The sequence below is a fragment of the Sinohyriopsis cumingii genome, chromosome 2 (genome assembly GCF_028554795.1).
Source record: "Sinohyriopsis cumingii isolate HCF-2022 chromosome 2, ASM2855479v2, whole genome shotgun sequence".
Classification (NCBI taxonomy): Eukaryota; Metazoa; Mollusca; class Bivalvia; order Unionida; family Unionidae; genus Sinohyriopsis; species Sinohyriopsis cumingii.
Window position 1 is genome coordinate 129,768,929 of NC_142962.1, and position 26,673 is coordinate 129,795,601.

Sequence of the window (26,673 nt, forward strand, 5' to 3'; positions counted from 1 at the left end):
ACTGTATGTCTCTGTGGCCAATATTGCCATAAAAACTAAGGCATACAAAACTCAAGTCACCAAAATGCATACCAAACTGTAAGCCTCTGTGGCCAATATTGCCAGAGAAACCAAGACATATAAAACTCAAGGCACAGAAGAGTGAAATTCAAGTCAAAATGGCCTGTTTTTAATATTCTACTTTTTGTTCCTTGTGACATTTGTATTACATTTTAGGTGAGAAAAAATGACGACAAATTCTCTACCAGTGTGTTTATTGAAAATGTTAACATTTGTACATAAAGCACATCTTAAAAAAGCTTAAACTATAACTTTATAAATTGATATCTACAAACAAGAAAAGCTAGAACATTATTTTAGTTGTTACTTGGAATCAAACAACTGTTTGCAACCATGTTGGTTGTATATAATAACAACTTAGTACTCTTAGACTAAAATCTCATGACATCATTAGACACATATGTGCAGCCAACTTTTCAACAATATTTTTTAAAACATCACAATAGTAAACTTGAAAGTTTCATATTAAAACCTGACTTCAGTACTCAAAGAAATGTAATCTCTTGCATTTCCATCATTTAAAGTTTGTTATATTCTTTTTCCACATGCAAAGCATATGTAACAGCCTTCAAAACCTCTTTAGCATTTGCCCATGGTTTCTACTATTCATGATGAGACAGCGTACAAACATTCCTTCTACAGGCATAATTAAAAACAGATGTAAAGTGACTAATATTAGCTTGTCAAAACAGAACACTGTCACAGTTACAGATATTTTTGTGTAGAATTAATTTTAAGTCATTAATTAAAATGTCATATAAATGGTTGTGCAAATTTATTTTTGTTTTTCATGTGCTAATTTGGGACATTGTTTGTCTACAAGGACTGTTCATGGTTACCTGATTTGTGGTTCATTCCTAGATAAAATACAATTGCTCAACAAGTAAAATACACCTGCATGTCTAATTCTAACTTCTTTATGTATGAGGTAGTCTGGCAAGCTTTTCCTTACACTGTCTAGGATTTTCTTTCATCTCATTGTTTGGAAAGAAGTACAAGTAGCTGCTTGACAACATCATGGCATAGTTTAAGTAAAAAAAAAGAAAAAAACAAATGGTTTGACACATTCCTCAAGAAATTATGAGACATTTCAAAGATTAATTTTATATTTTTACACATCCTTTTTAGCTGTTCTCTAACAATGTCACTAGTATAAGAAAAAGATTAATTTTATATTTGTACACATCCTTTTTAGCTGTTCTCTAACAATGTCACTAGTATAAGAAAAATAAATCTATGTTTATTGTGAAACTTAGTCTTCTCTCTGTGAGGCATCTAACATTTTATTCACAAACCTTTAAAAAAGCTTTGGGGATATATTGGCTCCATCGGTCAAGCCTTTAAATATGCACTGGGATATTGTGATTGGCTCAATTAGTCTACCAAATAATCATCTGTCTGTAAATATATCTAATCCTAAAATGGTACACAGTTACCCATGTGGTGATATCATTATAATGTTGATGCCCCTAACCTTGTTTCCCTTGGAAGGGATGATAAGTAAACTTTTAAAAACATTGTGGGGGACACAATGCATACTTAATGGGTTTGGGATTATGACCTATGACCTTTTGCTTCAAAGTCTTTTACATTGCAGAGTACTAAAACTAGTGGTGATATTTCTCAACATGTAGGTATATTGAACAGATATTGTATGACATCAATTGACAGCAACACACTGCCACATGGATAAGTAAATATCAACATAAGTTTCAGTCACAAATGACAACTGCATTTTCAAATTACTCTTGCCCTCTGAAGATGTTTAGACAGCTCAAGGTATGTAAACAATTGTATACTAACTGGTAAATCCGATCAAAATATATTTATTTATGCAATATTCAGCCAGATCTATTCAGTCATGTGGAGATAAAGCAAACATGGTGAAGATACAAGGGAGTACTATGCGACCTATTGTAATAAAAATATTTGATAAAAGATACTATTCAAACAATCACATTTTTCTTTAGAAAAATTAATAAAAAACAAATATTCTACTCTTGAGTCTTTTTTCTGTTATAGTACTGGTACAAAGTATTGTCACAGTAGAAGTAACAAAACATCTTGGTCTCTTATCAATTGTCTGTTGCCTTTTTTTTTAATTATATACTGGGCAGTCTGAAAATATACCATCTGAAATTACTGACACCTATTAATATCATCAAATATACTATCTGACACCCATTAATGTCTGCAATCTGTGGAGATGGTCAAAATCTTCATGCTCACTTAAATGAAAATACAGAGCTGCACATACTTTTATCAAATTTAGATTACTTTGAATGGCCAACAATCATTTCATTCACAGATTCTTTCAATTTATCTTACCGGTATATTAAAGACACACTTAAATCTTATAAAAGAAAATATCACTAAAAATACATGGCATTTAAATAAGCATTTAATTCCAACACCACAACAACTTTATTTTAACTGATGCTGCAGTCTGTCAGCAATTTCCAACAATGGAATTCTAAATATTCCTAAATTTTTTTTATGAGAAGCATGTGCTAAACATTAGACTGTAAATATTTCAATCACAAAGCATTAGTATATAAGAAAGGTAATAATGTAATAAAATGAAAGATCACTCGTCAATGTAACAATACAAATATATACATGACTTATACAGTTTTCTTGCACAAATTCTTTAATTTTTACAACAAAATGGACCAAAAATTGGACTGGTTTACAGAAAATAATATAATAATACTGATGAATAAGGTAGGAAAGGAAACCAAATAATCAGTTTCTTCATCAAAATGGCCTCCTCCACCCACACAGCCATCTGATCCACCCACTTTAAAATCACAGACTGATGAGCAAGTTAATGTAGATTTAAACTTTTGGCCATTTTCCATCACTTTCCATAACAAAAACACATGATGGTACATTCAAAGATAATCTTGATGTTTATGGCAGATTTTAGAAGCCAATTCCTTTCCATAGCCACACTAGGGATAGTGCGACATGCACCATTTTCTCAGAATTGTGACCAAAAAAGAGGTTCGAGGTCTTGTCAAGGTGTATACAGCTGTTATTTTGAATAGACTAGTTATGCCAGTTATTATGTATTCAAGTCAAGGAAGGGCCTTTCCAATAAACAGCTAATATTCATGCAGCAGACTACACACACTTAACCTTTGACCTCTCAATCATTAGTGATCAGATAAACCTCAATATCATATACATTTAGCAAAACCCATTGATTCAAAAACCCAAAATGAGACTGGTTATTATGAAAGAAGAAAGTCCAGACTAATCCTCAATCATCAAAACAAGAAAAAAAGATGACATCGTCTTCATTCTTCTTTTCTTGGTACGAAAAACATATTTTTAGGATTAAAAAGTATATGGTAATAAGATTAAGTAGTTAAGTTTCATTGATACATATACTAAAATCTACAGTAAGCAAATCAAGGTGATGATGTCTAGGTCAGAAGTTTAAGCCAGACGCCATGTAAACCTTGAAAATCTTTTCTATTGCTGTGATGTATGCAGCTGTCCTCATATCCAGGCCAAGATTGTAATTCTCAGCAGTGCTCATGACATTCTGAAACCAAATAGCAAATACATTTATTATAAAACATGCACACACACTCAGCTTTTGAAATAACATATCTGATTTGGATACTTCACAGAGTATACTCTAATTCTGTAATAAGCATTTGCAGTGCATGCAACCAGCTCCTCCTTTTCTATTGGATGAAGGTGGTGGGGGGTGTGGAGGTCTGCACAGGCTCTTATTATAACATGTTCTTGACATTGTTTGGTACATTTTTTGATTCCTCAGAAGATGCAGACAACATTTACTTCTGCTTGTTGTAGCTTACAACTTCTCTCAACACCCTGGAGTTGCATGATTTTGAAGCATGGTCTCAAATTTAATGGAAAGTGTTGCACTCACAATGAGACATTCACATATAAATATTTATGGCCATGCTGTGAATAATGCATAAGAAAATGATGAAAATACAAAACTTAACCAATGCCTATTGTACAGATGAATATAAAGCAGGCAAAGTAACATTATAGGTCCTTTTGATACCTGTGGTGGGTCATAACAAGCAACTTAATATTTCAGTATTTTCCCATTACAATTGATCATAAACTTGATAGGGAAAATACAATTAATTATGATATTCTATTGTGTTTATATGAAAAGAAAGTATACATTTTTTTTCAATCTTTTTTTACCCAGCTTTGTTAAAGTTCATATCACTGTTTCCCATCTAAAGCTATGGGTTAAAAGGTGAAAAAAGGGACATGGTGAATGCTGATTTTTTTGGGATGTATTATGATAAAAGGCCAGGAGGCTGGAGCCATTAAAATAGGATCTGAGTCAGATACCAAAAACACACCCATTTTGTTTTCTTAAAGGCAAAATCCTTGATAATGCATAAATATAATCTGGCTTTTGCATTAATTCAACATCAGGTAAATTCCAAATCTTATATTACTTAATCCTGAGGACTAAAGCTAAGAATTGTCATTTTCCACTTGCATAGTCATATTCTTACAACTGATTGTGTTCCACACACTGATACAAATTTGTTTGCTTGCTGACGGATGAAAACTTCTGACAGATGGTGAGCAATTCGCACACATAAATATGCACCTGCCTATCTCAAATCCCTCCATGATCAAGATAAATCAAAAGTAAAAATCATATACACACACCTCTTCAAAAATAGTGCAAGTACAGTGATTTGTCAATACACACACACACAGAGACACACAGATATGTATATATTCTAAACTTGTGCTTGTGCGATAATAATATTACACTGCTGAGCATAGAGTTTAGAGCCCAAAATATTAAAAAATTAGAATGATTTGAAAAATTGCTATAACTGCATGAAGCTCTAATAAGGTCAACAACATAGATATGGATACTAAATGTCATTTGTTTACCTCAAGTGGTTTTTGCTCAAGCACACTTCTTAAATTTACAACCAGTTTTCAACTGGCTGGACAGACTTAAAAAAATTGACATAAAACTTAAGTACTTTAAAACTGTTTACAGAAATATACATCATACAGGAATAATTAATAGTCTTTATCAAAGTGATTTTTAAGTTAGGTAATTTTACAGAATATCAATGAAAAGTCCAAAATTAGTGTGACATTTAGACAAGAATGTTGGCAAGGGCCTGCATTTTCAGTTCAAGATATAAAAAAATTACAGAAAAATCATCAACCAAACCTTAACAAAACCACTGGCGATGATGATGATGCCAATGGAGAAGTTACTGCTATGGTGTGCTTGTCACTAACATAGGCAGGACAAAAATCTGTCAGACTGAGACCTGGTGTAAATTTGATTATTAAACTGAATCATTTTCAAAATGGAATGATTTATCTGAACACTTTTACTTGGCTAAATTAACAAAATATTCAAAACTGCATTGTCAGTCCACTACATTCAGTATAATTTAATTAACTTTTAACATTAAATAAGTTGTGGTTGTTTTGTTTTTCCTATCATGGTGAGCCATAAATGTTCTTTAGTGTCTCAAAAGATGTCATTCAAGATATTTCTGCAAAGTATTTTTTTACAAATGGATGTGGGAAATAGACAAAATAATAGCTTAATAATCCCATGTAAAATCCAATTGAGTCCAAAATGATGACCTATATCAAAATCAGGAAATGGGAACTAAGCGCTTTCCTCATACCATAAGGCAGCTGACCTAAGCTGGCCTGGGTGGGTATCAAACCCTTGGATTAGGAGTCAGGCACTATGCCAACTGTGTTTGTGTGTGTGATTTGGATTTTTAATGTAGCTTCAAACAAAATTCAGACATATCGCAATGATGTCTGCAGTGTGGCAGTTTATAGTGATGTCTAGCATTGGGGCATCATGCCGCAGACATGTAGCATCATGTCCCACCCAGTCACATTATCCTAACGACAGGCTGACCAATCCTAATGCTAACCTCTTAATGCTGAAGAACTACTGTATTCATAATGGCATGGAAATCTTCTCAGGTCATTTTCACATGAATACCTCAAGTGGTTTAAATATGCCTACTTACCAGGTAATTTCCTTTGTCATTCTAACACAGATATAGAGAACAAAAATACCCATGTTCAAGTAAATTTCAAAATGTATAAAAGATTGAAAACTGGCTTTAATGGCCTGAAGTAAGATCATTTACTTACAATTGGGGTAAAATGTGTGAAAAGTCATGACTCTAAGTTCAATTTGACATACTGTAGTTATAGCTAGATGAATAAAAATGCCTGAAATATGTTTCATGTATATTTTCCTATGATGAGTTGTCATTTAATTTACCTAAGGGTTTTTATCATAAATTGCACAGTACAGTGTTAAACAAGTTGTCATTTATTTTACCTAAGGATTTTTATCGTCAACTTTTACAATGCAGCATTGCACAAGTTGTCATTTATTTTCCCTATGGGCTTTTATCAGCAACCTGTGCACTGTTTTATTGTACAAGTGCTACAATGGTAGACAAATTCACACCTGAACTTCCAGATCACTGTCTAATCCAATCACTGGCTAATCCAAACCATAATTACATCTATTAAAGTTCTAGATCTGGTATATCCCCCATCCCCCACATGGTCCTACTGTACACTTTTATCTGAACATAAGAATCAAACTGGATTGATTCCAAGTGGATTATCATTATTAAATCCAAAATTACATCAAATCATATTTGTTATATTTGTCATCACTTACCCTTGCAGATTTTTCCATGGTGTATTCCAAACCTGAGTAGACAATGTCTTTCTCTGAGGCATCCTAAAACAATGAGACAAAATTGTTTTAGTAAATTATATTTCTCTGAGAATACTTACCTACTTATGGTATCTTTTGGAAAATAAACTCTACTACTCCTGAATCTATCCCTCCAAAAAGATTAAACATGTTGTATTTTCAGTGAATATACACCACTTCCTTGATAACTCACATCCAGATAACTCACTTATAATGCAGGGTTTAGTATGGATCCCATTTCTAAACTAAAAAATAAAAAACAATATTGGCCCTATTTATTGTAAGTGGACAAATTGATAAATAAAAGCAAGATGATGTATCACTCGTTTTATCATAGGAACTGGTTAGAACCCAGAAACTTAAATTCAATTCTCAACTTTTAATAAGAAGTCATAAATTTGTTCTTTGAGATTTTCTCAGGGATGAGAAGTTTCACTATTACTTGCAAATGAAATGATCGCAGCAATATTTCATGAATAGAACAATACAGATTCTAGTTTTGATGTTGACATTTTTTTTTCTCAGAAAATAAATGTACATATGTTTTTTTAAAACGAGGAATATCGTGTTGTTGTGAATCAACAACAATAAAAAGCAGTGACGTAATACATTATATTTTCATGCACACAAAATGGCTGTTGAGTTTTTTTCAACAATCTGTCAGAGGTTAGCTATTATACCAACTTACTGGATGAATGGGTTGAAATCATGATAATATTCAAGGATTTTGAGGATCTTGAAGTACTACCCAGCTGCAGTAAGGGCAAGTAATGGGTAAGAATTTCTTCCCTTTGTCTACATGGCATATGGATGGCAAGCACACTCTTTCATCGTTTTGTGAGAGCTGGATTTGTGGAGCTAGCAGCGTGTATTTTTCGAACACTAATGTATTCAATGGAGAAAGTACATACCGCTCTCATGCATCTACTAACTAAAATGATTTTTTCCTTATTAGACAGTTATGTTAAGGCATTCAAAAACTACCAGGAGGAAAGGAGGGTGTGAGTGAAGGGAAGGTGCAGGGAATGTTTGATAACTGATACAGTTACTTAATTATTCAGGAGGATAACTGAGGAGGAATGGGAAAGGGAAGGGAGAGTGATTGCCAGATGTTTAATGAAGAGGAATGGGAAAGGGAAGGGAAAGTGATTGCCAGATGTTTAATGAAGAGGAATCCAGGGAAAGGGAAGGGAAAGCAAATGCCAGGTGGACAGTTTTACCTGCAAAAAGCTAGATTGCTATATTAATGATGTAAATTGCCAACAAAAGAGCAGTTATAAAAAGTTTTTAAAAAAGTGGAAGCAAACTTAAATCACAATGGCTGCAACACTGTAAATTAACTGCAGTGATCTTTCACTAGGAGAGCATACAAGCATTCGGTTACAACCAAGCAAGTAAACAATCTGGTTTTAAAAACATATCGCTTGTGGAGTAAAACATGCACAATTTTACTCCAATCACACATGTCTTAAATTATATTTCCTTTGAATCAAACAATTTGAACTTTATGGGTTTATTCTGTTGGATAACAGTAGCCCTTTTAAATCAGTGACAGTATCAGAGCTCTTTTATCTCACTGTTTAACAGTGTTTTGTAAATTTATTCACTGCAGGCTATATCTGGACAATAAACATGAGGAGAAAATCACAAAATCTTGTAGAAGCTGCAGTACAGGATGATGCTTTCTGATTATTTCAAACATAGTACCATGAATAATATACAGCAATCATCTGTTTATATAGTATGATGAATAATATATAGCAGTCATCTGTTTATATAGTATGTTGAATAATATATAGCAGTCATCTGTTTATATAGTATGATGAATAATATATAGCAATCATCTGTTTATACAGTATGATGAATAATATATAGCAGTCATCTGTTTATATAGTATGATGAATAATATATAGCAGTCATCTGTTTATATAGCATGATGAATAATATATAGCAGTCATCTGTTTATATAGTATGATGAATAATATATAGCAATCATCTGTTTATATGTTGAATAATATATAGCAATCATCTGTTTATATAGTATGTTGAATAATATATAGCAATCATCTGTTTATATAGTATGATGAATAATATATAGCAATCATCTGTTTATATAGTATGTTGAATAATATATAGCAATCATCTGTTTATATAGTATGATGAATAATATATAGCAATCATCTGTTTATATAGCATGATGAATAATATACAGCAGTCATCTGTTTATATAGTATGATGAATAATATATAGCAGTCATCTGTTTATATAGTATGATGAATAATATACAGCAGTCATCTGTTTATATAGTATGTTGAATAATATATAGCAGTCATCTGTTTATATACTATGATGAATAATATATAGCAGTCATCTGTTTATATAGTACGATGAATAATATATAACAATCATCTGTTTATATAGTATGATGAATAATATATAGTAATCATCTGTTTATCTCAAAAAGATGATAAAGAACTTAAAAAATACTTCTTTTCTCAAATAGAGTGTGATGAAGAACATACTTCCATCCTTGCTTTGAACTCTGGGGTTGGTGTGATTGGAATATCACCTTTTATCCCATACTTTCGCTCTAGAGATTGCTGGACACTATCTGTGAACACAACATGAGAAATTCATCACCAATAAATTTATAATGTATCTGATCAAACAATCAGAATTATTCATTAAATTCACTAAATGACCAGCTTCAACATGCAATTTTTGATTCTTACCATATTTGAAAATTAATATGTACGTTTTATATATTCTCTTGTTAACTTGAGATCAACAGCAGACACACCATATTTGAAAATTAATATGTACATTTTATATATTCTCTTGTTAACTTGAGATCAACAGCAGGAGACACCATATTTGAAAATTAATATATACTTTTTATCTATTCTTTTGTTAACTTGAAACCAACAGCAGGAGACCCAAGTGAACCTGAAACTGGTCATATAACTTACATAACAGTTGAACATTTTATGACAGGCTTATGTAGAATAAGACTGTCACATGGGCAGAGCTCATTTGTTATAGAATCTGTCTAAAGCCATAACAAAATAAGCCTTGTTACCAAGTTTGAGCAAATCTAGTCTAAATGTGGTTTCATGGACAGTTGTAACAAGCTCTGTCAATTAGACAAAGAATTACCTCATAAACACATGTAGATCTGCTCATAATCATGCATCAACATTTTTTATCATACAAGGCTTCTTAAGACCACAGTCTGATCATAAAAAGTCTTTATTAGTGTTGAGCCCAGCCAGTCTGATGCAAGATTACCTCATTAATATGCATAGATCTTTTTTGATCTTGTCTAAGATCATAAACCCATCTTCCAAGTTTGATCAAGATGCATAAATCTAGCTCATTAACTTGTCTGAGGTAAACATTATATGAGCTTATATATCAAGTTTGATCAAAATCAGATCAGAAGTATGACTTTGAGAGTCAAAACACACCCTGTCCATCAGAAGCTTGATAATCCTATTAATATCAGACTCATTTGAGATTTTTATGACATATAATGCTTATATTCAAATTCTGATCAAAACTATATCAAAAATACTGCTTCCATAGTGGTTGCAAGCAACTGTTGACAGGCTGATTGATGACAGATCCAGAATAATGCTATAAGCTAACTGGCTTTAGGACTGTTCCACTAAAATATGCTTTGGCCCTTGGGAAGCCATTTTCAACATGGAGTATTTCACTGAAATATGCAATTAAGAAGTTTGTATCATTTTCACATGAACTCTATGAGCAATTAGAATAATGTAGCATGTGCTCTTTTTTAAAACTGCCTTCCCCTTTGACTTAATAATATTTCATTATAATTACCTTGATTTAATACCAGATGCTAGCTAGGTAACAGCATTGAAATAAAAATTTTAGTAGCTACTTTTCATATAGCAACATTGTCAGTTATCTTATAATATTCATTTTTGCATTGTTTATATATGTTCAAACAAAAAAAAATGCATTCACTTGTCAATCTTTATTAGTGTCAATCTTATCAGTGTCAATCTTTATCAGTGTCAATCAGTATCAATCTTTATCAGTGTCAATCAGTGTCAATCTTTATCAGTGTCAATCAGTGTCAATCTTTATCAGTGTCAATCAGTGTCAATCTTTATTAGTGTCAATCTTTATCAGTGTCAATCTTTATTAGTATCATTTAACTCATTTTAGGTGCAGTGTAATAAAACAAGCTTTATGACAAACAAAAATGTCCTTAGAAAGAATTTCAAGCCAATACTGCTATTTTGTGGATGGGTTATGGCTTGAATTAATGTAGTAACCTAACAATGATCAGCTTTTATTATAGTAAAACATGATGGAATCAAAATCTTCTTGTTTAAGAGCTTTTAATCTCTGGCAAAATAAATACAATCTGCAACAATGAACATTTTCTGTGATTAACACTGGCTAAATGAACACAATCTGCAACAATGAACATTTTCTGTGATTAACACTGGCTAAATAAATACAAGTTGCAACAATAAACATGTTCTGTGATTAACACTGGCTAAATAAATACAAGTTACAACAATAAACATGTTCTGTGATTAACACTGGTCGTGAATGCTTAATGCTAGTCAATGAGTTCAAAAGACAGCCAGGCTTAACAACAAAGACTGATAAATAAAGTACAATGAAATTGATTTGACACAGACAAATGTGAAGGAGTTTGATGTATTGACATTCACCAGGACATGGTTTAAGCAGAGTATTCAGAATTATAAAATGGCTTTTTCAAACTGCTTTGAACCTTCTAGGAAAGCTGGGGATACACTTGGAGGTGGGTTAGTTAATTATCTAAACAACATATTCTATTAGGCCCACTTGCACCTTTCTGACTTTAAATGTATATGGACAGAAAATACTTGGAAGAAATTATTACTTGGATACAATACAGCCTGCCCAATTGCAACTTAGCTGTTTAGGAGCATGCTGAATTAAATATAGAGAGAGCCCAGTCCAATAATTCTCATTTTCATTTATATGTTTCTTTTAAATTTATCTTCTCTAAATATGAGTGCTGTGAATGAAAAATCTGATCATACAGCCAAGGGAACAATACTCTTTGGACTCAAATTTCAAGTCTATCTTTGGAACAGTGTTATTAATAAAAACAATATCAAGGTCTTTGTCAGGAATTCAGTAGAATACAGGATGCTCTAAGGAAATAAATATCACACAAATGTATTACTCTTTGCATTAATGATACACCTTAGATGCAAAACTAAATCTGAATTGTATAATCAAGCAAAATGAACTTGAAAGCCCCAGACACTGGTTTCTTTACAGGCAAAGGAGGAATCTGGTTATTATTGAGATTAAGAAGTCTAAATGTTATAATTACAACACACTCCTGCAATGAATCAGGTCTTCACATGCTAATATGAATGTCTGCTGGAAACTAATTAGAGAAATTCAAATGAATGAGAAGAGAAATCTTGCAAATCATTGGTTGTAGATGACATTAGCTATACCTGATAATGAAGTAGAGGCAAAAGATTTTAATTATTTCTTTTGTGAACAATCAACTCACAAAACTGAGCAATTACTGCAAATTCTCAAAACCATTATATGCCATTAGATTTGTCTTTTCTTGTTCTTTGTAACGTTACTACAGCAATGGATGTTTATAATATTTTAGCAGTTCTAAAATCCATTGAAAGCATGCAGTCTAGACTTGCTGCATCAAGAAATACTTGTTTAAAAATTTGTAATCAATTAAGAACTCACTTTGCCACATATTTAATACCTATTTTTTTCAAACTTCATTGTTCCCAGATCAATGGAAATAAGCAAATGTAGTGCCTGTGCATATGAAAGGTATATATCTTTTATTTGTACTTTGTACTGTCAAGATGTGGAGAAATGTTTATATAAATACTAAAACAACAAGACTACAACATGATATAATTTCACATAATCAACCAGGTTTTTCATTCCAGAGCTTTGGCAACACATCAGATGACATGCATTTACAATACACCTAAACTGTTTTGCACTAGAAAAGGAAAGGAGGCTATGTCTCTTCACTGTTGATAATGGAAAAGTTTTTGATCAAGTGGGTTTTCAAGGGTAGTTCTTATAAGGAAAAAGTGATAATGCTCAGAAAATTCATTATCATGGTTTGAAATTAAACTACTTAATGTTATGAAAATGATGTGTTATTAAAAATTCTAAATCCTCAGATGTCTGATGCATCAGGAAGTGTCCACTTGGTGTCCATTTTGGGGTCACTATTATTTCCAATTTTCACCAATAATACTGTAGAATTCATAGAATCACTGATTTGCTAATGATGCAACAAGATATATGATAGTTGATAATAATGTCTTAGTTGGTGAAATCGTAACCTCTAATATTTAAAAGATAAATGTATGGAGCAGACATTTATGGCTGGTTATGTTTAATCTGGATAAGCCTGGATCAATGTTAATCTGAATTATATCCACCATTTTATAATGCATGGCCAAAACAAACATACAAAAGGTTACTCAGCACTACAATGTTAGCCAGTGATGCCCTATGGAATGTGCATATTAAATTTATTTCTGATAAATCTGAGAGAAATTAAACTGTTCAAAACTATTAAATTCAAGCTGGATTGATTGGCTTTGCAAAAACTGTACAAATCTTATTTTACTAACTTTTGATTACACATTTGGGACAATTTGTACAATGTAGAAGTAAAATGTCCTAGAAAAAGATAAATTTTGAGACGGTAAGAATAGTAACAGGTACAATTAAAATTCTCACCATTACAAGCATAAATTGATTCAGTTATATAAAATTAATCTTGGATTAGCTCCTGTATGTCTTCCAGATGTCATCTGACCCTTAGGTATAGAACATAAAATCTCCACTCTGTCAACAAATGACATTTGACCTCCAATATGTAGGTCAATTTTACTCTCTATGATTTATACATGGAACCCATTACATGCATAATAAATAATACTTAATTACATAATTTCAAAGTCTACCTGAATCAAGAAAAAGAATCACTTCTACTTAATATAATTGTTGGTGCATCTACCAATCGATGGGTAGGGACATTTTTCTGGGTGCCGGGTCCGGGAAACCCAGCAGGGTACTACCAGGCAATTCATTACCCTTGCATTAGATGTGAAAGTACATCCCAAATAAAATATTAAAAGATGACTTTTCCAGTAAACTTCTATACATCAAATTGACTGACTATAGTCAAAATAAAATTGTCTCACCCAGCAGGTATTCATTGTTATCTTTTTCATACTTGAAGGTCAGACGACCGAGATCATGATGTTTCAGGTTCTTGAGCCACTCAAAATAGGACACAGTCACACCACCAGCATTGATAAACAAGTCCTGAAATGCAGAAACATGTACGATTTTATAGCCACCAAACAAATGATTTAAATATCATAAAAATGGTCATGTTACTGTAAAATTTCAGTAATTAAAACCTCAGTATATCGAATACTATGCATCTTTTGAAGTATCATATAATTTAACAAGAGGAAAATGAGTGAGTAGATCAGTACAACTGATGGTCACATAACCCATGACAATATATGGTTAAGATGAAAAAAAAAAAACATTTCCTCAGAAAAACCAAGGTCAAGTCAGTGAAAGTTCTAAACCCACAGTTGTGAGAATGTAGTGCTGATGTTATCTGGGCTACAGCACCTGGATCCACCAGGTCCATATCTCATCTCTGTGAAGCTAGATCTAGTGACAAAATTTTAAGAAGACTGACTGTGCATGCCAGTCAATGTTATCTGTTAATGGGCTGCCAAGAAATGGGAGAACACTCTTCTGCGCTCCAAACCACTATTGGAGACTTGATGGGAAGAAGACACTTCTTTGACACCAGCAACTGCATTGTTGCTTCCTTTGCAAATCACTGCATCTGCAATCCTATCAACATCTAGAAAGAGTGTGGCTTTGGCATCTGTGCAGCACACTGTTACTTAAACATAGCTGGCCAGATATAACAGTCACATCAGGTACTGTATAGATAATCTTCGATGGAGGAGGATCATTAAGGCTTCTCCCACTACACCTCCTAAGATCCCCACTCCATTGGATGACCATGGAAATACAATCCCCACACTATGGGATAACCAAGGAACTAAGATATCCACCCCATGGGATGACCCATGAATTAAAATGTTGCAAGATAAAGGTAAGTGGTATTTAATCTCCATTTCAAATTTGAGGGAAGGATAAAATGGTGCTAAAATAAAAAGGAAGTAAACATAAAAAACAATGTAGAGATTAATATATGGTGTGGACAGACAGGCAAACTGACACCAAAGTGATCATTCAAACTTCTATCAAGATGCCGACAGGCATAACAGTTTGTTTACACAATAAATAAATAGATTATATTGATACCTTAGACAGATAGATAGACAGACATAGATAGATAGATATATAGACAGACAGACAGACAGACAGATAGATAGATAGATAGATAGACAGACAGACAGACACACAGACAGATAGATAGATAGATATTTATCGTGAAAGATATTTTTTCTATTTTTTCCATATGAAGACAAAATAAGTTTATTTTAGAATAATGTATAGTATAGGGTAGTGATGCAAAATACAGATGACTTACAGGAATAACTAAAATGTTTCTCTCCTGGAAAATCTTATCAGCTTCCATGGTGGTTGGGCCGTTGGCTCCCTCTGCAATGATCTGAAAGAAACAAACACTAAAATGTTGATTATATGGACAAATAAGGAAATGTAAATTTTGCCATGTAAGTGGTTGTCTGGATAAATGATAAATTTATACAAAATAAATTATAAGACATTTTGCTGATCCATATGATCACTAGGTCTGGAGAGCTTTCATCTGTATAACAAGTGTTACAGTTAGTGTATCTAACTGTCAAATTCTACATTTTTTGTTAACCAAGAAATATGGCAAATTTTGTTCATGTTCATATCATTAAAAGAGTTTGACTTTTACAGTGAACTTATTTCACATTTTTACAGTTTTTCACTTGTTGGTGTTTTCATTTTGTTTTTAAACAAGTTGTTTTTTCTTCTCAGAAGTTACTATAGAAGGCTTCTCGCTTTACGTTTTTAACCCGTGTGTAGCTATTACAGTGCATTCCATTAGCAAATTTTAGTAGTATTGTCATAATTCCAAATACAAGGTTTCTCTCTTGTTTCTTCAAATTCTTGTGCATTTTCCTAATGCAAATCAATTACAGTGTTTAATTAGTAACTCTGTAACTAGTGACATTTTCAAGCCATTATCTCATGATATAAATCCTTAAACCTATGGCTTAAATTTCAGTGAAAGTTAGAACTCTGCAAAGAGATGAGGCCCAAGTGGAGCTTATGTTATTCACCTAGCTTACATGTCTACACAATTGACCATTTCACTTGGCAGAATTGTATAATATCATAAGAACATAATCCAATGTGAAATATATTGCAAGCATTATGTCATGTACATTTTGCCTACTGTTTTAAGGTTACAAATTTTTGTCTTCAAAGATACTGGCATAGAAATAGACAATAATGATATGATGATTTAAGCTTATTTACAAGTTGCAACAACATCAGAAAAAATTTGGTCCCCAGAGAGGTAACAAGCTCAGATAAACAGGTACAAAATAATCTGATAGATCTTGCCCATAGTCAATCTGTATGTATGCAGGTATAGAATTTTAAAGCAAATCAGCACAATCTTGGCTATACAGTGGAAGGCCATGCCATAAGTTCCCTTTACCTTATGGGCTGGTGAGCTAAAAATAAGCAGTTTACTATATCCAAAACCTTTCCTAAGCTCACTACTAAAGGTGACTGGTCACAAAGTTTTGAGTGGTACATTAGTCATCTCCACTTGCAAAAGATATATTGTGCTGATGGTGTATCTTGGTTGCATTCTATAATCACAAACATTCTGAGCTATGCAGTATTCAATAGTGTCTTAACAGCTGCATATATCAGCTTTAAATATATTTGTCAAACATGAAATATTTATTTGCAATTTCTCTTCAGCAGTAACTCCTGTAGTTGTACCCAAACATTTATCCAATTCTAAACCCACAAAGAGATTTATCCCAATATGAGCCCAACAAAGAGATATTATCCCAATCTTAACAGCTGCATATATCAGCTTTAAATATGTTTATCAAAACATGAAATATTTATTTGCAACTTCTCTTCAGCAGTAGCTCTTGTTGTTGTACTCAATCATTTACCCATTTCTAAACCCACAATGAGATTTATCCCAATCTGAGCCCAACAAAGGGATATTATCCCAATCCTAGCCCAACAGAGATATTATCCCAATTCTAGTCCCACAAAGATATATTATCCCAATTCTAGCCCCACAGTGAGATATTATCTCAATCCTAGCCCCACAAAGAGATTATTACCCCAATTCTAGCCCCACAAAGAAATATTATCCCAATCCTAGCCCCACAAAGAAATATTATGCCAATTCTATTCCCACAAAAAGATATTATCCCAATCCTAGATCGATATAAATATTATCTCAATCATGAGCCCCACAAAGAGATATTCTCCGAGATTATTACCCCAATTCTAGCCCCACAAAGAGATATTATCCCAATTCTGGCCCCACAAAGAGATAGTATCCCAATCCTAGCCCCACAAAGAGATATTATCCCAATTCTAGCTGCACAAAGGGATATTATTCCAATCCATTAAGGCCCACAAAGAGATTTGATCCCAATTCTAGCCCCGCTAAGAGATTTGATCCCAATTCTAGCCCCACTAAGAAATACTATCCCAATTCTATCCCCACAAAGAGGTGACAAACCTGCATAGGACACACAAGACAGGTCAGCAGCTTATAAAATCCTACTAAACTTTCTTAGAGATGGCATGTTCACCCTAATGGCTCCTTCAATTAGGGAAAACATTACAGTTTTAAAATAAATGTAGCTTAGTTAAGCCCAAGAACATCAGCAAAAATTCTTGTAAATGAAGATCTTTCTTTGAGAAGATAATATAAAACTTAGAATGGAAGCTCTGAGATACATAATGTTAACACGTTATGAATCTGAAATTGTGTCTTTTGAATACTATATTACTAATGTCATTTGAACTGTTCACTAATGCAAATGTGATTGTATGGTTGATTCTAATGCTATGTAATATTTCTTTCTTAATATACTGTCAGCATAATTGTTTTGTCAATCATGGGTTGATTGGCCACAATGGGAATTAAACCTGGTTTACCGACCTTGGCCTGAATTTTTGGTGCATTCTTCTTGGTCAGCTGTCTCTCACTTGCGGCTGGCACCAAGATGTCACACTTTTCACACAACAAATCTCCCTCATATGGCTTGGCACCTGGGAATCCAACAATTGTTCCATTCTTCTGTAATTGATGTAAATAGGAACAGTAAAACATCATTTATCCAAAGCTTCATCTGAAATGCAATAGAACCTATCTACAAAAACTCAGTTCCACCTATTTTCTGCCAAAAAGTTATGGTCTTTCAAGACAAGTGTTTTGTATGACAGGTCATAACACTATATAATAAATAAATTTAATCACTGAGGATTTGGTCTTTACAAAAAAGAGGGTATAAGTGGGTACACTGTTTTATCAAAACATTGCAACTTTTCTGTGGTCTTAATTTGAACTCTCTAGAAGCATCTAGATTATTGGTTATAATCTGATATGGCGATTTGAAACTTTAATACCAAAATATGAATAACAATGTACTGATGAAGGAAACTGAGATCATTAAGGTGACTGCAATTAAAGTACCATAAAATTCGTAACAAAGAGACAAATTAAAAATAGTATTCATTTACTTAAAGTATTATATAAGCATTGTAATAAATTGAAAAGCAGAGAGAGAGAGAGGGAGACTAACCATCCTATAGTCTTCCAATTTCTGGGCATGAATGCCCTCTGGGTTGTAGATGCTTCCATCAATCTCAATGATACCAATACACTTGGCTCCAGCTTTTTGCAGGCATTGCACAGTGTACATTCCCACATTTCCATAGCCCTGTCCAAAAAACAAAAGCTTTTAGTATATAAATGATGATCTCATTCCTGCCTATTTCCAGATAATGTTGGGATGGGGGGTGGTCTTTAGACTTAAAAAGTGTATTTTCATGACCTAAGGTGGAGGGTCAGTGCACATGACCAAAACAAGTGCAATTTGATCCTGGAGATTAAGTTATCTTTACATACAGGTTTATAGAAAAGTACTCGAAATATCAAATTTGTTTAAGAAAAGAAATAAAATGGCATTTGTTTTCTATTAAGCATTTAATACACTAACAAAGAGAGCATCATTAGACTTAGTAATGTCCCATTGTTACCACACATGTGCCAGCATCAGTATGATCACAAACAGGCAGGCATTAAATAAATAAAAAATATTTACCAAGTTTCAGTCTTCAAAATTCATCAGAATATTTTCTTAATTACATGTGGATACAGTCTCTGCTGCTCAGTAGTTGGGGGTGGGGTGGACGTAATGCAGGTGTCATTGGTCTTCATCATTGCACTCAATGAAAACCAGATGGTACTGTTGTTCAAACTTCCCAAAAGAAAGTCGACAAGCGATCTTGCTGTATCTTCACTGATGCGACAGAATGTCAAATATGCTGAGTGTTGTTGCATTGTCAAAGGTTCTTTTGGTGAATGTTGCCAATTTTAATGTGACTAGTGATTAGATGAATACTTGAACAATATAACTCACGAGCCTTCTTAGGCATGTTTATTTAGAAATGAAAGGTACTTGTTGATAATGTGTACCACTTGGATATCATTAAAAGCGCAATTAATCTAATGAAATCCCAAGTGGTTATTATTGTCTATTATTTCCATGATAATTACAGAAGAATGATACATATTTATTGGTTTGGCAAATAACAAAATCGATAAAGTGTTTTCAAATCATTCTCAAAAGCAAACTGTCAAAGAGTGTTTTGATGCCTGTCGGCAATTTCAAAGTGATTGGGTGACACTTATTGAGTAAATGGATAGAATAAGAGTTATTTCAGTTGTGAGCATAATCAATACGGAAGGTCTAGCTATCACTAATGTTTGCATAACTTGAAAAAATTAGTCTGGTAGTATAATATTATGGTAAAGCTAAGGAAATTTGATGAAGTTTCCACAAACAAATCTAATCAACCTATTTTTTTTTAAAAATGTTTAATTGTCCAGTTCATGATTATTACCTAAAACTCTCTCTTTCCTAGTCTCTGTCTGTATGTCTGTCTGTCTAAAAAATCTACTGTTTCCCAAAACCCTTATCTATCTATCCATTTATCTACATGAACATTGATGTCGTTACATTTTAAACTATACATGTATATGCATTCTAAGCTCCCCTCTGCATTATTTTTTTATCAACTAAGTACAAAACATGTACTATTTATATTTAGATTTTATATAACTTTAATTATCGGCAAATGTTTTCAAAATGCAAACAAAGGTAAAAAAGAAAACAAAAGTTCTTTAATTGTTAAAATTAAGGCTTTAAAGTGATTTCCTTAAAATAACCCATAATTTGTTTCATCTAATGTTTTACATTTACTTGTGATGGCATGCTGTCATATTTTGGAGCAAATTCAAATTTCCAATGAGCAAATTAAATTTTCCAGTCAGCTTGCCCTAAGATGGCAAATTTTGTTTAAAAGTTGTAAAGCCCTGGAAATATATCTAAATATGTTTAAGAAACATTTATAACAAAGGAAATTGAATGATTATGGTTTAATTTGCAGGTAAAATTTCAAGAACTTGGAAGCTCTTTGCTGATGTAATGACATTCCGATGCAGAAGTAATTAATACAAATTACTCATAATTTGTATCCTAAATTACTACTCAAAGCACATACTAGTATTATATTGTTATGTATATTTGATTTAACTTATATCTGTTTTAATTGTTTGTAAGTTTTAAAATCTTTTCATTTTTTTATTTCATTTTATGTCAAAATAACATAGTTCTGTTTACTAGGAACTCGATACTTTTTCCAGAAAATAGTTTGACCTTGACTGTTCATTTTCATAAACACATAAAGCTGACCTAGTTCCCGACCTTAATTCAAAATTAGTAACAGTCATGTCCACAAGTGTTTTTTTAATTTATTTTTATTGTGGGAATAATAAGGTTGAGATCGAGGCTGTGTTGGATATGTGACCCTCGACTTGTAAACAGATTTTAGTGAAGTAAACAAGTTTTTAAAAATTTTATTCTTTAAGTAAATGATTGGTTTTTGTCAGGGCCATCCTGAGAGTATGTGATGTAAACATGATCACATGACCCTTATCCTGGCATATGTTTTGTGTGATATTCAAATTTTAAACCATTGCTTAGAGAGATCTCACAGTCGGGCTTCTAAATGCTAGGACGTAAAGGTGTTTCTTTTGTTGTGTCATTTTGGGAATTACATTTTAATGTTTATTCGAATTATTTGGAATTTAAAAGATTAATTTGTTTCTCTGGAAATATTTTGAGTGCTCATGCAGAATTCTTGAACAAAGACATTTCATTAATCTTGTGTTTCTAAAAGGAACTGTAGACTTCAACACAGTACAGGATACAGATATGTCATCACAAATCTGCCGCCCTTCTTGTCTGCACACACCGGTGTACTTTTATATACTTACCGGTATTTCTCGCGGCTGTTGAGCTATCGTCGTCTGAAGGGTTCTTTTGGCTATATGTACATAATATTTCCGGATCAAATCCTATGCTTGACAACTTGTAAATCCACGTTGAATATCATAACCCTCTGTCAGGTGTCCATTTTGAATTTCGCGCTATATATGGCTATTACCTAATATCAGTAAATGTCAACATTTCGTATGATTGTTCCGGAAAGATTTGCACGCAGCAAAAATGTACATATTAATTAACAGCTGATATCATACCCACATATCATCCATCAGTATCAACACAGATTTGATGATTTATCGGACTACCTTAGAAGCAGGGAGGTCGACAATAATATAAAATTTTACTCACTCTTCCCCACTCTTTGATCATTGGGTCGGTGATATTATGATAGTGGAGAGATTGCAACTCGTTTGTCAGAAGAGATTTTAGAAAGGAAAAAAATAAAAGCTTTGTTTCAAGACTTGGTTTGCTGTATCTGGTTTTGTTTTAGTGCCTAATCCCTAATTGCTGACATCACTTTTTAAGGACAGTTAAAAACCTGATCTCTAATTTTCGACATTTTTGCTCTATAAGAACAGTTACAAACCTAATCGCTATATGTTGACATGTGTCTTTAGGAACAGTTAAAAGCCTAACCAGAGTCTGAGTTAAAGAAGTTAAATTCAACTTGATTACTTATGCATACATCGAAAAATAGGTCTGCATTTTTTCTTTATTCGGATCTCGGCATTTATGCTAAGAGTTGGCAATGAATAACTTACCAAATCAACCTAATTACTGCAAAATGGATGAGGCTTTTGCTAAAAAATGCATAGAAGTGAATGTCAGTATATTTTGTATAGAGATTTACACATCGTCACTCAGTATAGTTTTCCGTAGATGATAAGCCCATGAAATATGATAACCCCACAATTAAAATTATTCACTTGTATAGTCAATGTAATTAAGAACAACTGAAAACTTTTTCTCAATGGAGCAAAAAGGTTAATTTATAAGACAAACATGTTATTAAAATGGATTTTATATTTACAATATAGCATTATGCCTGTCAGAACTTTTACCTGTACTATGAAGGTTTTTTCTCCAAAGCCTGTTGTTAGTCCCAGTTTACTCATGTAACTTGTTTCCCTCAGAATAGCTTCAAGTCCGTAACAAATCCCCTGCAAACGAAGCATACCAGAAATAAAGAATTCTCACTCATGTTAACACGATGCTGGTCACAGTCTGCAAGTTGAGTCCACCCCAAGTCATGTTCTCAATCCAAAGAAGTTGCGATAAAATGGTATTGAAATAAAAGTGAAGTAAAACAAACGTAAGGGTGAGATCAACCTAGGAAATGAACAAACGGTAAAGACGAACACGCACTCGGAGCGTGAAAAAATTCTGCTATCAGCAGATATATGTCTGAAAAGAGCTTTTATAACGCAGTGCAATAAGTTATTTACACCACTTATACCAGGCAAAAATAAAAGTCTTTTAGCAAAATTGTGGTATGTACATATCGGTTGTAAGTGTATTTCAACTTGCAAAGTAAATGATGTTAAGAGAAGGCTACATTTATCAAACGTGACAAATTATTTACAGAAGCAATAGGCAGAAAGAAAAAGAACTTTATCATAAAAATAACATGGAAACCTGGTGGAAATGGATCTTTAGTTGGTGTCATTATTGGTTCACGTTTGAAATGGGATCTTATATCGAAGTGAAAAGTGCTACATCCACCTGAAAGACAGGAGGCCGAAAAGAAGAGAGGTGGAAGTGGAGTAGCCAGTTCACACTCCAACAAAATATGAAGAATCAAAATGTCAAGAAAGGTCCCAAGGAAAATAAAAAACAACACATCTCATGCAAAAAAAAGCTACTGTCGTTAGAGCCCGCATTTACTGAAGAAAACCTCAATCGGTGACCATTCCTCCTGACGCTCCTTCATTCCTGATGATGCCTGACAAACCTTATTTAAAACCAACGTTATAAAATTTTATGAAAAAATAGTAATCCACTTCTAAAGTAAGTACTACTTCGCAGTCAATGTCTTCTTTTATTGTTTTTCTTTCGAAATAAGACGATGAAGTTGTCTTTCTGTTTTGCACTAATGCTCCTAATGTAGCCAAACAGAAAGAAGTTTTGGATAAGATTCGTTTTAGTTTTTATTTCCTCTTGAAACAATGACGTCACCAAGATTAAACCATCATCGACCAAAGAAACATTGATCCGAGAAAACGGCAAATGGGGTTGCCTCCTCGTTTAGCTAAACAATTTGAGACATTTTGTTAGCATTGACGAAATAAAATGTTCCGACGCGAGAATAATCACTCAAACAACACACAAAGAAATCATCGAACAGTGTGAAAAAATTGTTTCGAAGCGTTGAAAGAAACTGTGCCTTTGTACCAGATATTGAACCAGCGATTAGGAAAACATCGTCACGTGTTGTGCCAAAGGGTGAAACAGAAACTACTCGTCAATCAAAATTGAAAAAATGCTCGTTCAACGAGTACGATTTACACCCATGCTGATAAGACCATTGTTAAATGTGGCTGCTCCTACTGAGGATTGAGTGCTGGATCTCTTTTAGCAAGATAAATGGTGAGATGCAGAAAAAAATAACATAAAAAAGACATACTTTCCTGGACAGATGACACGTTTGTACCCTTGGATGACATGAAATGACGAAAATTAACTTTATTTCCATACAAATGATGGATGGAACCCCATCGTTGGTATCAACTAAAGACACCCCATTTACCTCATAATCCTAAATTCATCGAGATGTCATACAAACGATGTATGAAACCCCATCAATGGTATTCGACCCCATTTACTTCCTTATCCTAATGTCACCGATACGTACACTTACAGCAAGAATTACAATCATTGACGGATCGAAAGAATTTATCCGAAACAAAAAATTCGAAAAGTTACATACAATGTTTGCAACATTTTCATCTGTTTCACCAGAAAGCTTTATACGAGGCAGTTAAATCTACTTTGATAGACTCCAATAATGTCATAAAAGCAACGAAAAATAAAAAGCAACAAAGACGGCGACAAAAACAGTCCAGGGATGGTAAAAGAAGAAAAAGAAACATGAGAAGTGTTTAACAATGCATCTGCTCAAATACCAAGTATACCTAGTATGACAGCCTCCTTGTTAACGCCTTCCTGTGTTTCCAGACGAAAAGAAATGAAAGGTTGGATCAAAAAGATGACGTCGAAACATTCTTCAGCAAAAAAAGAAATTAAAGAAAAGAAACCAAACAACGAATGATTACCTCTACTCGTATTGCTGGTCGGACACATACAAAATCGCCGCAATCCAAACAAATATCGCAGAAACATCCTAAAAGCGGTGACAATCATTGGGTGACTTATTGAGGAGGAGCAATAAAAAAGCAAATCACACCATTGACACGCTTTTAGCCAGCATTTGCTACAATCCTGCGCTTGCTGCCTTTGGAGGAATTATAAAAATGAACAATCGTGGACTATTTTACTCAATAGTTGTTTTGAATATCTTCTTTCAAGTCCGTCGTTGCAATATACCAAGACGGTCAGCAACAGCGTTAACTTTGCCGCCTATGCCAGTCACCACTTTTCCAATCACTGTACCACCCCTCTTCTGGAACCCTCCTTAGAAAAGCATCCTTTGACAAGGAGTGACTCTTCGAAAATCAGAACCATCGAACCAGGAGTAACCAATTTTATTTACAATAAGGTCATGAAGCTCTTTGGGAAGTATCTCTGGTAGAACTGTGAGTATTCAGTTTAATTTAACATTACCTAGTGGCATTTCTAGGGACGTGTTTCCCATCTGCACCTTATGTTGTCTCATAATCAAATTACCGCAATCCATACAACTGGATGAGGAGGCTTGTTGGAAAGTAGCTTTGGTAGATATCAATCATCCTACTCCTGCCATCACTATCAGCTGAGACCAAATCACTTTGATCGTCAATATCTAAGAATAAGTTCAAGAACACTTGGACAACAATAATCTTCTCAATCACGAATCGAAAAAACCAACACCAGTCATTCCTCAATTGAATACCTATAAAATGAGAATTCTTACAGACTTCTTACTTTTAATGCTCAGCATCTCGTCGAAACCATTGCAGCTATTGTCAACAAGCATGTTGGCAATGCACTTTAGACAACTCGCCGAAAAGTGCAGATTGATTACCCAAAAAATTGTTCACCGTCTTAACGTGTATCCTTCTGATGCCAATATGATAGCTATTACATTTTGTTTGTTTTGGGTGAATAGTGAATACATCTCTCTCCTTCCTCTGAATTTCATTCACACCAACCATTGATTCTACACTTATTTTCGTCCTCTTATCGAATTGAAAGAGGGACAAAATTTGCTGCTTCTGTTTTGTGATGTCGTTGAGTACAACGTTGTGAGAAACACGGCAGCTCCGTTGCTGAGAGTCATTCCTTCCAAAGCGGATTATATCATAGCTGCTTCCTATGAAAGGGGACACACGTATGATGTTCAACAAATATATTTACATTTTCCTTTTGACAGTGTCCATACTACCATAAAAGGAGATCTTGGATAAAATATTATATTTCCAAAGGAGAGGTCATAATAAAACTACATTTTCAAATAAGATTCTCCAGTGAATTGTAACACATTCATCATGTTCACCAAGGATTAGTTGGACAATGAGAACATGGTTTACGTGATATGCTTTGGTACGGTTAAAACCATTAGAGATTCGATGATTGCGTACTTTAAAAGATGGAACTTTACACAAGGAAAATAATTCCCCAAACGTATTCATCGACAAAGTCCTAAAGAAGCCTTTATGAAAGCAGGAAAAATGTTTTTCTTCAAACTGGAAAAGACCTTTTGGGGAGGAGAGACATCACTATAAATTTGATTTGTAGTTTTGGTCAAGATGGCACTTCCTCCTCTACGCCAATGCAAGAACTTGGCAGAAAGAGACGTTAAAAACCCTTCAGAACTGACAAACATATTTAGAAAAAGAATAAGAAAAGCAAAACATCAATTGCCAGAGAATTTGACGTTTTTTCATTTCTAACTGAATCCCAATGGGTATAATTTCATCCCGTGTCGTCTTTGACCACCTCATCACCTATCGAGTTTGAAATCAACGAACAACCAGAAGATTACATCGATATAACTAACAGTTACTTGTACCTGATAGTCAAAAGTCTCAAAAGGGACAGCACAATCCAGGC

At 33.5% G+C, this 26,673-nt stretch overlaps 1 protein-coding gene across 2 annotated transcripts in view; it reads right to left on the reverse strand.

Annotated features, from left to right (window-relative positions):
• Positions 1 to 237: 237 nt before the first annotated feature.
• Positions 238 to 26,673, reverse strand: part of LOC149805826 (glutamate dehydrogenase 1, mitochondrial-like) — a 55,911-nt gene continuing 29,475 nt past the window's right edge. For both annotated transcript variants that reach the window (XM_089950540.1, XM_089950539.1), the window contains exons 5-12: positions 22,527 to 22,625; positions 18,697 to 18,834; positions 18,054 to 18,191; positions 15,441 to 15,521; positions 14,056 to 14,179; positions 9,331 to 9,419; positions 6,770 to 6,832; positions 238 to 3,613 (exon numbers count right to left, since the gene is read on the reverse strand). In XM_089950540.1, the coding sequence (XP_089806666.1) occupies positions 3,497 to 3,613; positions 6,770 to 6,832; positions 9,331 to 9,419; positions 14,056 to 14,179; positions 15,441 to 15,521; positions 18,054 to 18,191; positions 18,697 to 18,834; positions 22,527 to 22,625 (849 nt within the window). In that variant the 3' untranslated portion in view covers positions 238 to 3,496. The remainder of the gene's footprint in view (positions 3,614 to 6,769; positions 6,833 to 9,330; positions 9,420 to 14,055; positions 14,180 to 15,440; positions 15,522 to 18,053; positions 18,192 to 18,696; positions 18,835 to 22,526; positions 22,626 to 26,673) is intronic.